At 45.6% G+C, this 14,262-nt stretch overlaps 1 protein-coding gene across 7 annotated transcripts in view; it reads left to right on the top strand.

The window, feature by feature from the left end:
• Nucleotides 1-14,262, top strand: part of SASH1 (SAM and SH3 domain containing 1) — a 189,560-nt gene that overhangs the window by 150,973 nt on the left and 24,325 nt on the right. For 4 of the 7 annotated variants that reach the window (XM_078054596.1, XM_078054594.1, XM_078054595.1 and 1 more), the window contains 4 exons: nt 3,084-3,919; nt 9,118-9,192; nt 10,649-10,792; nt 13,843-13,978. In XM_078054596.1, coding sequence (XP_077910722.1) covers nt 3,084-3,919; nt 9,118-9,192; nt 10,649-10,792; nt 13,843-13,978 — 1,191 coding nt within the window. The remainder of the gene's footprint in view (nt 1-3,083; nt 3,920-9,117; nt 9,193-10,648; nt 10,793-13,842; nt 13,979-14,262) is intronic. The other 3 variants (XM_036095595.2, XM_078054597.1, XM_078054600.1) reach the window with 1 other exon arrangement.

Below are 14,262 nucleotides of genomic sequence, written 5' to 3'. Positions count from 1 at the left end.
GCAAAGCAGGAAAGACTCACATTCCCGGTAACCCCTCCCTCACTGCCCCGGGACCTTCAAAGAGTTGAGCCTTTCACTTCCTACATGTCTGTGCCAATACTAAGTTGTCTGAAGATTATTCACCTGTACTGAGAGCATCCTGTGTGCCAGCCACTTTTCTACACACTTTAGATTTTATGTTCCTTTTAATACGTCATCCTCAGAATAGCCGCCAGAGGCGGGCATTAATACCATCCTCATTTCACAAATGAGGGGACGGACACACCAAGAGGTTAAATAATTCGCTCAGTGTCACTGAGCTGGCTGGCAGAAGGCCCAGAATTAAGTCCGGGTGACCTGGACTCCACTCTGCTCCCACCCCTTCCCCACCCCTCAGCTCTGGAGTCCTGGAAGAGCCAGGAGAGTTAGAGTCTCTCACCTAGTCTCACCCTTTTGACTGAGTTTCAAGTCCTTATCCAGGGCACGGATGACGCTAGACGATATTCAGTCATAGGCCAGGTCAGTGCCCTTCGTCTGCCCTTTTTGTGTTTTTTCTCCTAGAGCCGATACCCACCGACCCTCTTCCCTCATTGGCCCAGCTTATCTGTGACCCAGTAATGAATCATTAGCTTTTGTACGGTGCTTTTTAGCTTATAAAGTGCCTTCACATACTTCTTTTCATTTAATTTTATCATCTTCAGTAGTCTTGAAGTAGATATTTCTAGGATAGGCAGAAGTTATTACAGGTGAGGAAACAGACTCAGAGAGATGAAATTATTGCCCAAGGTCATGGAGACGGTGAGTGGCAGAATCAGAGTTGGAATCAGGGCATAAAGCTGGGTTCTTGGCATTAAGTCACCCCATACCCTAGCCGCGTTTCCTTCTGCATTCTCATCTCAGTGACGAGGATAGATAAAGGTCATTGTGTGAAGTAGGTCACACCAAATCACGACGGGGCCTTGCATGTTGACTGCCATTCTTCCAAAGGATGGTTGTACTTGGAGGTCCCAGAATGGGAGCAGTGGTGCTCTGAGCCCAAGGAATCAAGTCCAGGCTGGGATTTCAGGCCACGGGGCAGACCCACCACCGAAGAACCTACCCCCGGCAAGGCCTGCCCTCAGCACACGGGCTGATGCAGCCACTGGGGAAGCACTGGCCACTTTTCCCTCCAGTTACCAAATGCAGACTTTTCAGAACAGGACGCAGAGCTGTAGGTCACGGGCAGGTGCCTACCAGCTGGTTCCAGACTCCCATGTGCCGTGGAAGTAGGGAAGCTCTGATGACATCTCTAAATACAGAGTCCAGAAAATCTCCAGACCGCTGTTGGGTGACAGGTCGTTAAAGTACCCAGTGACCCACCCGAATTCCCCAAGGCCCCTTCAGACTGTAGGTGGATGAGGGCCTTGCCATCTCTGTGGACACCTGGGCTAAATGTAAACCGTGGTCTGTGGTCTGGACACGTTTGTAGAGGAGTCCAGGGTGGGCTGCCTCTGCCACCAGGCTGTGCCTCTCATCTGGGCCCCGTCCCTTCTTCCTGAGAGTGGAGGCTGGATTTGATCTAGAGGAGATTGCCATGTTTACTTCTCACAGCAGAAGGACCCGTGGCCTCCATACCTTATTAGTCAGGTGTCCTGAGGAAAGAGCAGGAGACGTTCACGATGTTTGCACATTGCCTCTGGTCCGGCGAATATCCCCTCCGAAGCCTAGACTTTGCTTTTACGCTCTCGTGAAGGATCCGGGGATGATCCTCCAGGGAATACATTTGTGCTGCAGATGACACGGAACTCTGGGCTGGACACAGTCGTGAACCTCCCTCCCCACCACCATCTCCGTGACATCAGAATCCATCTGGGGGTTGTATTTCATAACCGCAGTTCTGATTTTCTTTACATTTGTAACAATAACTCCCATCAGTTGGAAAAGTAAGAATAGAATTTGAAAGGACTGCTGCCAGTCCTTTCGTCCTTCCCCTTCTGAAGTGAGCAGCTCGCTCTGACATTTACCCACCCCAGCTGGTGTATTTAGGGCCACCCCTCTGTTCCAAGGAACTTCTAATTTTTTCCTTTTCACAGTTCAGCTGGTGGAAAGCTGCAGTGCTCAAACGTTTCCTTATAATTAAAGGGACACAGCCAGTTAGGATCGCTACACCCACAGTTTGACCTACTTCTTTTTCACATCTGTTCACATAACACACGCAGGAAAGAACTCAGTTTTCCTGCCAGTGAGTCCAAACCTTTCCACTGGGCTCCGGAAGGCTTGGCTCAATACCTTGCTCCGGGGAAGGCTTCAAGAGCTGGAGTCCTTGAAACAAAGTGGAAGCTCGATGGGGCTGCCTGCGTGGCCAGGCCCTGAAATGCCCTTGCTGCTTCCTAGCAGGGCCAGTGGAGGGCTGTGTCTGGCTGGAATCCCCCAGTTCCCTAACTTTTTGTGTCTGGCTTGTCCCCTGGGGACCATTTGTCATTTGCACTTGCACGCTATCACCCTGTATGGAGTCTTCGCACCCAAACTGCCTTGGGGATTTGATTACTTCAATGGCACATGTACCAATAAAAAAAATCGCTGTCGGCCATGGGACATTCATCACACTCTGTAAAAAACCAAGCAGACTCAACAGGAGGGCCTTTCAGACGGGGGAAAGATTCTGATTCCTAGCTTCTGAGGACAGCCCTTACCAACTGGGGGAGGGTAGTCCTGTTTGGAGCGGGGAGGAGAAGGGTAATTATCTTTAAATGCTAGGGGCTAAAGAGTATGGTGATAATGACTGGCTTAGGTTTTCCAAATGGCATTTTGAGTAGGTTTCTTAAGGTGTTTGTTCTACAAAGATATTTAAAGAAGAAGAAAACACACCCAGTACCTTTTAACATTAAGTTTGTGCGAAACCATACATTTGCACAGTTGGATTATTTTTTACATGCATTTATTTGAGCGGGAGCCGGGTTTATGAAGAGGGTAAGTGATACGGGGAGGGGATCGCTGTGGTGTCTGTGAGGATTAGCGTACTCTTTGTAGGGCAGGGGCTATAACGAAAAGAAAGATCTGGGTGAGAGGACGTAGAGGTGTATGTACAAGAGACCGTGAACCTGTCCGTATTGCTTTCCCTCCAGGCGGGGAGGAGCACCTGTTTGAGAACTCCCCGGGCCTGGATGAAAGGTCCGCCCTTTACTCTGGAGTGCACAAGAAGCCATTTTTCTTTGATGGCTCTCCTGAGAAACCTCCGGAAGATGATTCAGACCCCCTCACCACTTCTCCATCGTCCAGCAGCCTGGATACCTGGGGAGCCGGCCGGAAGTTGGTCAAAACCTTCAGCAAAGGAGAGAGCCGGGGCCTGATCAAGCCCCCCAAGAAGATGGGGACGTTCTTCTCCTATCCGGAAGAAGAAAAGGCCCAGAAGGTTTCCCGCTCCCTGACGGAGGGCGAGATGAAGAAGGGCCTCGGGTCCCTGAGCCATGGGGTAAGTACGGACGGCGTGTGCTTCTATGACAGCCGCCGGCGCAGGCCCCACCTCCTGGTGTCCCTGGAGGAGGTCCAGAGTGTCCGGAAGCAGATCCGCTTGAAGAAGATGGATACTAACTATTCATGTTCCAGAGCTTCTCTCTGCCAGCGTCCCTCCAGAAAAGGAGTCCACGGCACCGCCTGCGACCTGCAGCTGCCCCGGCCGAAACCCAAAGGGGGCGGGGGCTGCGGCGCCCCGAGCAGGAGGGTGCGCGGGCGGCCCGCGGTCAGCGAGTTCAATATCACCTACGTGGTGGAGCGGAGCCTCTACGGCCACCTGAGCCTGACCCAGCTAGTGCGTCCTGCCTCCGACAGGACCCTGAGCAAGGCCGAGAGGCAGGACCTGAGGCGGTGCTTGCTGGAGGAGGAGGAGGAGACCAAGAGGAAGTGGGCCGCCACGGTCGACCGCTGTACTAAAAGGGTTCTCTTGAGAATCCACCAGAAGTCTGTGAGTCACAGAGATGGTCACCAGGACGGCCTTGGCATTTCTGTGAGGTGCAGTCAAGCATTATGGCCTCTCTTCCGTGGCGCCTGGCGCCCTCCCCCTCTCTTCTGCTCCTGACTTCATGACTTCAGGGTCCATCCCGCCATCACCTCAGATTTCTAACCCTACTCTCCTTTAGCAATAGCTTCCTTTCCATTTGGCCTCTTGCCAGTTGAAGCCGTTTGATTTTTAATTGAAACTAAACACCGATGATGATCCAGGGGAGGGCTTTCAGAGTACAGGGGTGGGGTTTGGCCTCCTCCTAGGAGTGGCCGTCTTGATTCTCAGCCATCCTGTCACTTGACCTCAAAGAAGCTGATTCAAAACAGAAGGACGTTTTGCTCTTAAAAGACATGTTTATTCTTTCAGTTAATTAAAACAATAGAAACTGGCTCACGGAAAGATTGTCATCAACACAATCACAGATTTGGTGATTTTGAAAACATCGTCAAGTACGTTTCTTTTATTAGTAGGGCCAAGCAGAAAGTTCTTAAATGTAGAGGGGCAAAAAATACTAGAGCTCTTTGGTTTTACTTAAATCTATTTGATAGTCTGTCTATCTTCTTTAAACAGAGGGGTGGACATTTAGCAATGTCTTCCACTGCCCCCATAGATTCTTCTGTACATAGCAGGGAATAAAGTACTTACATTCAAAAATGTTTTTCAGTTTTATTACTGAGTTATTAGAAACCTAGTAAGATTGCTTTTTAGGGTGAGACTTATGTTCAACCTTGAGAATAAAAGCATTTTCCTCCCTGAAATTAGCACCCAAATTTTAGCTTGCACAGGAACCCATACAACATGGCACAGGGTGAGGAATTCTGTGGGCTTCCTGGCCCCCTGTCCCTTGATGCCCTGTTCAGTCCACTGGGACTGCTAGCTGCGTCCCCCTTTAAGGGTCTGAAGGAATAAACTATAGTGCAGCCTCCCACAGGGGATTTTCCTGGGGCTCCTTCACATTCATGCGTCAGATATTCTTCCCCGGACAACTGCTCTAACTTCTATTCATTCAGTTGAGTTCTGCTTCTTGTGGAAATGGAGACCGATTGGTCCATGCCATCCCTAAAATGACCTTCCCTATTCCAAAAGGATCGGTAGGTCCATCCTAGCCCTTAGGTTTTCCAGATGTTCCCACGTGTTGACTTTCTTGCTAGAGCTTATTTTTTTTTTTTTAAAGATTTTATTTATTTGAGAGAGAGAATGAGAGAGAGCATGAGAGGGGGGAGGGTCAGAGGGAGAAGCAGACTCCCCGCTGAGCAGGGAGCCCGATGCGGGACTCGATCCCAGGACTCCAGGATCATGACCTGAGCCGAAGGCAGTCGCTTAACCAACTGAGCCACCCAGGCGCCCCTAGAGCTTATTTTCTATCTTTTCTCATTTGTACAAATCTTCTAACACTTTAATACTGTGACAACTTCCCTTCTGGTTCTTTCTATACATCATGGTGATAGTTTGTGGTTGGTTCTGTGTTTGTTGTACAATAACAGAATTCTCTTTCTCACTCCTTCAGTTCTGACCCATAGGTCTTCTGTAAAATGCTGTGGCGAACCAATCTTGGTATAATTTATTAACTTGAGAAGGGCTCTGCCCAGTTCATCTGCACATGACCTTGACAGATCAGATCTACCTCTTTTCTGTTAATTGGTTACTCATCCCCATGAACTTAAATCTTGTTATACTGAGAATTTTTCCACCTTGAGTACCTTGAATTCCTCATGCGTCTCCCTCACCTTTATTGCCAGGTTAATAATGTAACCTCTGCAAGACTTTCTAGAAGTTATATTTCCAAGATTTGTGCTACTGAAATTGTGGGCCAGTGATTAATTCTTCACTGACCTTGAGTTATGGACATGGGGCAAGTTTCTTTTCAAGCACCAAGTTTTTTCCTCCCTATAAACATGGTGGTACTATGTAATCTCTATCCCAGATGTCACCCAAGGCTGGATATTTTTAAGGTACTATGAGCCTGAGGTAGTACTGGACAGTTCTAGTACTTGCTGAAATACATGTTCAGTACTAAATTAGAAATCTGCACATACCTTTTCCTGTTAAGTGTAACTACACAATCAGGAAGACAAAATTTAATTTCCCAGTTATTCAGAGAATGTAAGGGGAAATAAGCATTTGTAACAACAGTTTTTTGGGGTTGTTTGGTTTGGTTTGGATTTATGGGATTAATTTCCTTGCTTGGTTTACTTTGAACAGCCTTTTCCATCCTTCTTGTCATATCACCTCCACTTTATCTGAAAGTGCACAGTTTCCTTTACTCTTTAAACTTGATCCTTTTGTCTTTCAAAAAACGCCATATTTGCTTGACGAAACCTCAGGGAAATGATAATGCTGTATATTCACTGGAAATGGTCACCTGTCTTGCTTTTTATTTGGTCATTCAGTTTTTGTTTGGGGGAACAGGCATGCATGACATTTTGGAATTTTGTCCATTTTTAAAATTCAACCCCCCACACCCACCCAAAACATGTTTTCAACTGCATGACCATTCCATCGACTGGCTCTCCTCATCCGCAAGCATCTATCCCAAATGTTCTTATTGTTAGCTGTATAGGAGATACAGGAACTTAAAAAAAAAAAAAAACCTCACTTAGGTTTCAATTATGTAGATCACCAGAGGCGAAGATTGGTTTACTTTCTTTTACTATCCTCTCTACAGTCTGTGTTCTCTGTTGAAGGAGTGCTGTTTCGGGAACTGCTTGATATTACAGAAAAAGCTGCAGATTCGTTCAAGCGATGTTTACTGTTATATTCTTTGTCTCTCCTCCACTGATAAAGAAGAGTCTGTTCCAGACACCTTAGCGTATCACTGGGAGAGGTTACATTTGGTAGCTAAGAAACCCAGTCAACTCTTCACTCTGAGCTTTTTATTTTAGGAATAAATGCCTACAGCTGGCATATGAAGACATAAATGAGCTTCTAATTTATTGCAGTAAAGTTTCCACATAAATTCTTTCTCAGTTATTTCATATGCATCAGAAAGTACGTGCTGGGCTCCAGTGTTGCAGTCGATGCTGGAATTTAAAGCAGGGCAATGCAGAAGCCATAAAACGATGAGGCATCTGGGTGCCATATTGTGTCTGTGAAGCCCTGAGTCACAGGAAAGGAACTAGGATAAAATCACTGCCTTTGCAAAAATGCGAAAATCTATTTGGCATCAGAAGCCGCAAAGGGAAGGTAAACGTTAAAAATTAGCCTTGAGAGGTGGCCATAACCTTGCTTGCCAGGTTGAGGGATTTGGTGTTTTTGAATAAAGCGGTCTTTTTTTTTTTTTTTTTTTTTTTTAAGATTTTTATTTATTTGACAGAGCGAGAGAGCGAACACAAGCAGGGGGAGTGGGAGAGGGAGAAGCAGGCTTCCCGCTGAGCAGGGAGCCCGATGCGGGGCTCGATCCCAGGACCCCGGGATCATGACCTGAGCCGAAGGCAGGCGCTTAACGACTGAGCCACCCAGGCGCCCTGGTCTTTCTCTTTTTATAGACTAGAATACAGTGAGGTTGATTATAAGGGAGATCAGATTGCCCATCGATACTTAATACAAAATTAGAATTATGTCCATGGTAGATAACTTTTCAACAGCAACGGCAGCTTTGGTGAGGGAGAAAAACCAGTTGTGTGGCCTCCTGAGTTTGGTTATCCCAGAGTGTCCCCTGCAGCACTTGTGTCTCCTGGCCCCTCCACTCTGCTGTGCCAGCCCCTCTCACTTCTGGTCCCTTCCTGGGAGGCTCTGATGGAAGCTCCTAGAACGTAAGGTCCACAGCTGAGCTTCAGCCCTTCATTTGCATCTTTAGAACGGCGACTAAGCCTAAACTTGGGTGTGGTCATTGTCGGGACAAGCTGCCGAATCCTCAGAGCAGCCGTGATGAAGAGTGCATTCACAGCACGTCTGCTCCTCACGGACAAAGTGGAGTTCAGAGTCTAAGTACTTTACCTGTCACGCAGCAAGTAAGCGGCAGGACCAGGGCCATCTGCGAGATTCCAGAAACCTTGGCATTTTCCTTCCTGGATGTTTCTGCTTTCTCAGCTCAGTTACTATATATCTCAAGTATATTTATTCTAAACAGGCAATGTTTATAGTCTACATTGTGCTTTTCTGGTCATTTCTTCCATCGAACAGCTGTTAACTAGATTTCTTTGAGAAACAAGTAGTATAAAATATTGGCACCCAAATCTGTTATTCAGCTTTTATTACCATTTGCTTAAAAAGTAAGTCAGTTGTAACAAATTAATGTGCTTTGAGCCTGTCTTAACAGGTTTTTTTGGGTAGGGGAGGGAGTGGCCATCGAGTAGCTTTTGCTGGAAGAACAACAGAATTCAAAGCAGGTTCTGAAATATAAAATTGCTGAAATGTAAGCAATTCCATAAAGATTGAAACCAACTAGAGGACAAGAAGGTGTTCATTTCTTTATAACGTCGTGCTTTTCCTATTGGAATTAAAGAGTGTGGTCAGCGAGAGTCACTGAATCAACCTTTCTGGGCAAATGTGGTGTCTTCACACACTCTGAGTAAAAGGGTCATAATTAGTTAAGTTGGGCAGTTAGATGGGAAAGTTAGCAGCATTTTTGGCTAGGTCAAGGAAGCAATGAGTGAGTAATCCTCTTGGCCTGATTGGACTACTCTAAACATAACCTTTTTTCCCCTTCTCAGTGATTGAAAACCAAACAAAACAAGAGTCTGTTAGAGAAGCCTGCTGTCAGTGGTAGAGCTATAGAGGATTTCAGACCTGGGTTTCCAGACCACCCTGAGCACATGGGTCCCCTCATCATCACTACTGTGTGCAGCTGGTATCGGGGGACTGGAAAGGGATCATCTGTTGCTAAGCGACAGGGAATCTTAGAGCACCTAACACGTGGGTGGTTTTTTGTTTGTGTTTGTGTGTGTTTTAAACCAATTGGTTTTTGCACATTAAGGGGATTCTAGACCTCTGAGGTAGGCCCAGTTCCAGTGGCCTCTGGAAGGACAACACGAGGGAAATTTCCTTAAAACATGAATCATGTATTTTTTTTTCTCATCATTCTTGTTCCCTACTTTCATCCTGTAACATATTTGTGATTCAGTGATTGTCCTGCAACTGGAAAATGTGTTGGGTTGGTGCACGGTCGGCTGATGTAAACATAACTGGATTATTCCCACCCTCCCCGCTCCTTTCCACAGAGAACCTGCAGTTTCGGAGGATTTGACTTGACGAACCGCTCTCTACACATTGGCAGCAACAATTCTGACGCAATGGTGAGTAGATGTCAGAGGAAAAGCAAAAAAGGTTTGGATTCAAGCAATGTGACTGACACAGTTGCATGTTTAGTGTCTCTGAGAAACGATAGTGGGTGACATCGGTGATGCTGCATCGTATATGGAGGAGGCCCTGTTTTACCCGTCTTAGAGATGCTCTGCTGTTGCCCGGGGAATGAGCAATGACCACCTCCATCCCCGTAATGCCTTCGCTTCTGGTTCTCTTCAAGTCGCAGACCCAGTCTGGAGTTTGGCTTCTACGGTCCTAGCCATTTGAGCACACATGCCCTTTGTTCACACTCGTTGCAAGTGCACGCGACCGGTACACACAGGTGGTGTGCCAGGATGGAGCCCTGTGATGGGGGCGAGAGTCGGTGCCAGCATTTCTGAGACACCAGTCTGACCACAGGCCAAGTGCATGGCCCTCTAGGAGTCTAGGTCTTTCTGACCTGGGATGTCCTGGAACGAACCCAGTCTTCTTGGGCCTAGAGCAAACCAGACTCTTTGGAGCCAAGGTTCTCGTGGCCTCACACCTTCTGGGTCACCGTGGGGACGGGCCACCCCTGTGGTGTACATACTCTGTTCCTTGAGGTTTTCTTTGTGAGGCTCCAAGGATGTAGGTGAATTTTACCTACTGTTTTGTTTTCCCCTTAGGCATTTTCTCCGAAACTATGAAATTAAAATTCCGTGCTTTATATTTGTGTATATGTCATGTGTCGGCTAAAATACCCATCTGTGATTTTTGAAGTGTTTGAGAATTTCCTGGAAGGATAACAATATTTTATTTGGATATCAAATTTTATAGATTCATAAACTAGTAATTTTATGTAGTCAATCTTTAATAAAAAATGAGAGAAGAAGAATGATTTCTTTTTCCTTTCTCAGGGGAAAGTTTTTTTTTTCAATGCAAGATAGAATGAGAGGTGACCACAAGTCTAACTTGTTCAGAGAAGGAAATGTACATACTCTTAGTACCTGACCACACGGAGCTCTAGAGGGATGTAAGTCCGATGAGGCATTGGACTTCTGATGACTGAGATTTGCCATTCTGTTCTTACCACTTTCCTAGGGTGATTCAGTAGTATCCTCTTCTTCCCCACTGCCAGGATTATGTGAACATAATCACTCTTTATCAGTGAAATGCAGTCCCCTTGGGTAGCTAAAATGATGAGGGAAAAGTATAATTGGAGAAGAATATACTAAGGTTAAAAAAAATAATAAGTGACACACATCTCACTTTAAACAAACATGCAAAAGCCCCTTAGTGAGTAGCTTTTAATTTTAAATCGAAAAGACAAATAACATAGCACTAAGTTAACATAGGAAAAAATTTCGAGATCCTGGGGGATGCCAATATTTTTCTGAGAGGTAGAACGTTAATGGTTTGAATAATAAAACCTGTTTCAGGGCTTCATTTGTCTGTGGTTAAAGGTACTTACAACACTTTGTTTTGCAGAGTAAAGAAGGAGATTTTGTGTACAAAGAAGTTATCAAATCACCCACTGCCTCCCGCATCTCTCTTGGGAAAAAGGTGAAATCAGTGAAAGAGACAATGAGGAAGAGGATGTCTAAAAAATATAGCAGCTCTGTCTCTGAGCAGGTATGCAACTCCTGAGCCAAGAGCCGAGCCGAGGATGATCAGTCTGAGATCTGATATGGTGCTAAATACAAAGCATTGGTATTAACCAGGCTCTAGGACCATGGACACAGAAGTTCGATAGACATTTATTCAGTCAGTGAACGTTTACAAAGTGCTTAGAGTGGTCCATGCTCAGTGCTGAGAATCCACGATTTGGGCCCTGTCTTTTACAGACACACGAGAAAAAGACAACACGTAAAGAAACGATTATTCTTAGTGCCAGAAGCACTTAACATTTGATACAAAGGAAGGATTTTATTTGCGGAAATAGTCCTTGCTACAAAATGGGTGTTACCAGAATCAAAGCTAAAAAAGCCACTCAAGTTTCCTTAGACAGCAGACTTTTTTGAAAAAGGTGTAGCGGAACTTATTCTAAAAGCTCATAGCAGGTAGACTCAGAAAGTCTGGCTGCAGGGCTGCCCACAGCAGTCATTTCTGCAGGGGCATTTTCACTAACTGGACCTCTCTCTCTGTGGCCAGTAAGAGCACAGCATAGACCCCCTCCAGTTGTCTAATTTCATCAGGAGAAACATGACCAGTTCCTGTCCTAACTAGGTGGGTGGAGGGAATAAAGGCATTTGGAAAGCTGAGCCTTGAGGTGATTTTGACCATTTGCACCTTATAGCATTCACTTTTAGTCTGTTGAGGTACCTGTGTATGGGATGTTTGTCTACTTGGAAGTAGGTAGGTGATGCTGCTCTAGCCACCAAATAAAAACAGGGAAAGCGGACATTTTCGCTCAGCTTGCGCCCTCTGGTGGACACAGTAAGCTCCCATCCAAGCATCTCCCTGTTTGACTCACTGACCACCACCAGCTAGCCGGTGGCCTGCACTGGGATGCAGACAAAGCCCGCACGGTGTCTTCAGCATATTACGGTGGTTCTCATTTGGGGGGAGGAGGGTCCCCCTCCAATCCCAGGGCAGCTGGGGCTCTTTTTGACAGTCACAACCGGGTGGGGCTAGGGCAGTGTGGTCGCTGCTGGCATCTAGCGGAGGGAGGATGGGGATGCGGGTAAACGTTTTACAGCGGCTCCCCCCAACAGTTCTCCATCTAACATGCTGACCGTGCCCAGGCTGAGAAATCCTGGCTTGTTAGACCTCCAGGGGGAGTCCGGGCTGTGTCCTGTATGTCTGCCCCATGATTATTTCCCTTCTTGTCCCTATGGGCTTGGGAGCAATGGCAGTTCCTAGATTTCCATCCAGCAATGAGGCTGCATCTCCTGTGAGGCGGCCGCCGTGCTGGTCACTGAAAGCAGCATCACGCAGTTCAAGCACTTGACTCATAGTTTGCTTTTCCCGTGGATTGAAGTAGCCACTGAAAGCTCTTGGACACGTCCATCCTTTGTGGGTCTCTGCTTGACAGATCAGGAGCGCAGGACTTCAGTGTCCTCTTGAGCTGTGTTCTGTAATTTCACACTATATAACAGGCTTGTAGGCTTAGTTCTCTTTTTTAAAGCAGTCATTTCACGTGAGTGGGAGGGAAAAAAAGGAGTAAATGATCAGTATAATGCCTTTTGGAGAGAGAAGGCTAATGTTGCAAGGTTTTGTTTTGTTTTTGTTTAACATTTTAGTAGATATATCAGCCATTATGGCAAAGATCTTTGCTCTGTTCTTGCTATATGCCCGGCACCTGGAAGAGTACTTGTTCTTGTAGGTCATCAATAAATAAGTGATGAATAAGTTAGTAAAAGCATTTGAGGACATACATTATCAGAGTTGTCTATTTCATATTGCTGTTTTTCAAAATTTGTGTGCGGTCTCCAGAAGTGTTAAAAAAAAAAAAAAGATAATTGGACAGATGACTTTTTTGATGATTCAGAAAGAGTAGTGAAAACATATGCAGGAATTCGTACTCTGCAACTTCAGTTACTTCTCAGTGATGGCACCTCTGTTTATAGTTGTATTTGAGCTTGTTTGCTCACTTTCCTTAAATATAAAGCATAAATGTGTTCCGGGGGTGCCTGGCTGGCTCAGTCCGTAGAGCATGTGATTCCTGATCTCAGGGTCGTGAATTCAAGCCCCCTGTTGGGCGTGGAGCTTACTAAAAAAAAAAAAAAAAGTGTTTTGGATCAGAAGCTGCCATTACTGTTGTCCTTAAATGTTTGCAGGACCCGCAGAATCATGTTAAAGCCCTTCTGATGATTCGGCACTATGTAAATAACAGGTTTCATTTAGATGGTTTTGTGCTCACGTGGCCAAGTAATATGCCAGAAAGTGGTCTGTTTTGGCAAGTAAACCATTCTGACTGCAAACGTTTTGAAGCATGATATTGTCTATCCCTATAGCACCATCAATCACTTGAGCGTGCTGTGCTTGTGTGTGCAAATCAGCAGCTGCCAAGGTAATGCTACCTAGCCACCCCAAAAGTGAAAAGTACTGCTGAGTCACTCCTGTCAGCATTCTGACCCAAAAGGGACCTCAAAGCTTTGTACTAACAACACACAAAAGAAGTAAAAGAAGCAAAAACCAAATGGTGACACAGAGAAATTTTATTGCAGACCAAAAAAAAAAAAAAAAAGTATTTTGGCTATATATGTGTATTCTAAATTGGTATTTCATTAGCTAATTTCAAGAATTTTTGTAAACAGAAAAAGAATCTGGCCTTTTTTAGGTGTAAATGTTTCTGATAGATTAAATATTTTCTGATAGTACTTCCAGATCTTTACTGGTAAACTGTACTTGATCTGCATTCGAACTCCAGTTTTATCACTGGCCTAGAGGTGATGCTAGAAGTCTCTAAGCCTTTAATGAAATGTTCTCAGAGCTAGATAGATCTTTCTCGGAGATTTCAAGAGTATCTATTTGAGTATGAAAAATGACTGAGTTATGTGAGCAACAACTCTAAACTGAAGCAAGGGTATAGATTAAAAAGGAGGAGAATATTGGGTACGGAATCAAATATGGCTATCAAAATGGATACGACTGATTTAGTGGAGGGCTCAAGTGCCTTAAATTATAAAACAACATCCATCCACTCTGATGCAACTTAATTTTGTTGAAACCCATTCCAGGACTCGGGCCTTGATGGCATGCCTGGCTCCCCTCCATCTTCACAGCCGGATGGCGAACACATGGACAAGCCCAAGCTCAAAGCCGGAGGTTCCGTGGAGAGTCTGCGCAGTTCTCTGAGTGGGCAGAGCTCGATGAGTACGTCTGATTTGTCATTATACGTGCTTGCAGCTGGAGTCAAAATCAGCCTTTTACTGAGTGTCAGAGTCAGGCACTTTAAAGAGGAGTTAGACCAAGTTCTGGCCCTTAGGGTGCTGTTAGAGACAGACCTGCAAAATATGTGGGCCGAGAGTCACATTTGGTCAGGAGTAGATGTATATAGCAGGGGCACAAAAGAGGGGGTGATGAATTTTGGAGAAAATAGAGAAGGCACCTCAGAGGAAGGATCTGGAGAACGGAGAGGAACAAGTCAAGGGGAAAGG

Source organism: Halichoerus grypus, chromosome 9 (genome assembly GCF_964656455.1).
Source record: "Halichoerus grypus chromosome 9, mHalGry1.hap1.1, whole genome shotgun sequence".
Classification (NCBI taxonomy): domain Eukaryota; kingdom Metazoa; phylum Chordata; class Mammalia; order Carnivora; family Phocidae; genus Halichoerus; species Halichoerus grypus.
Note: the sequence above shows the minus strand (reverse complement) of the source record. Positions and strands in the feature narration are given on the sequence as shown.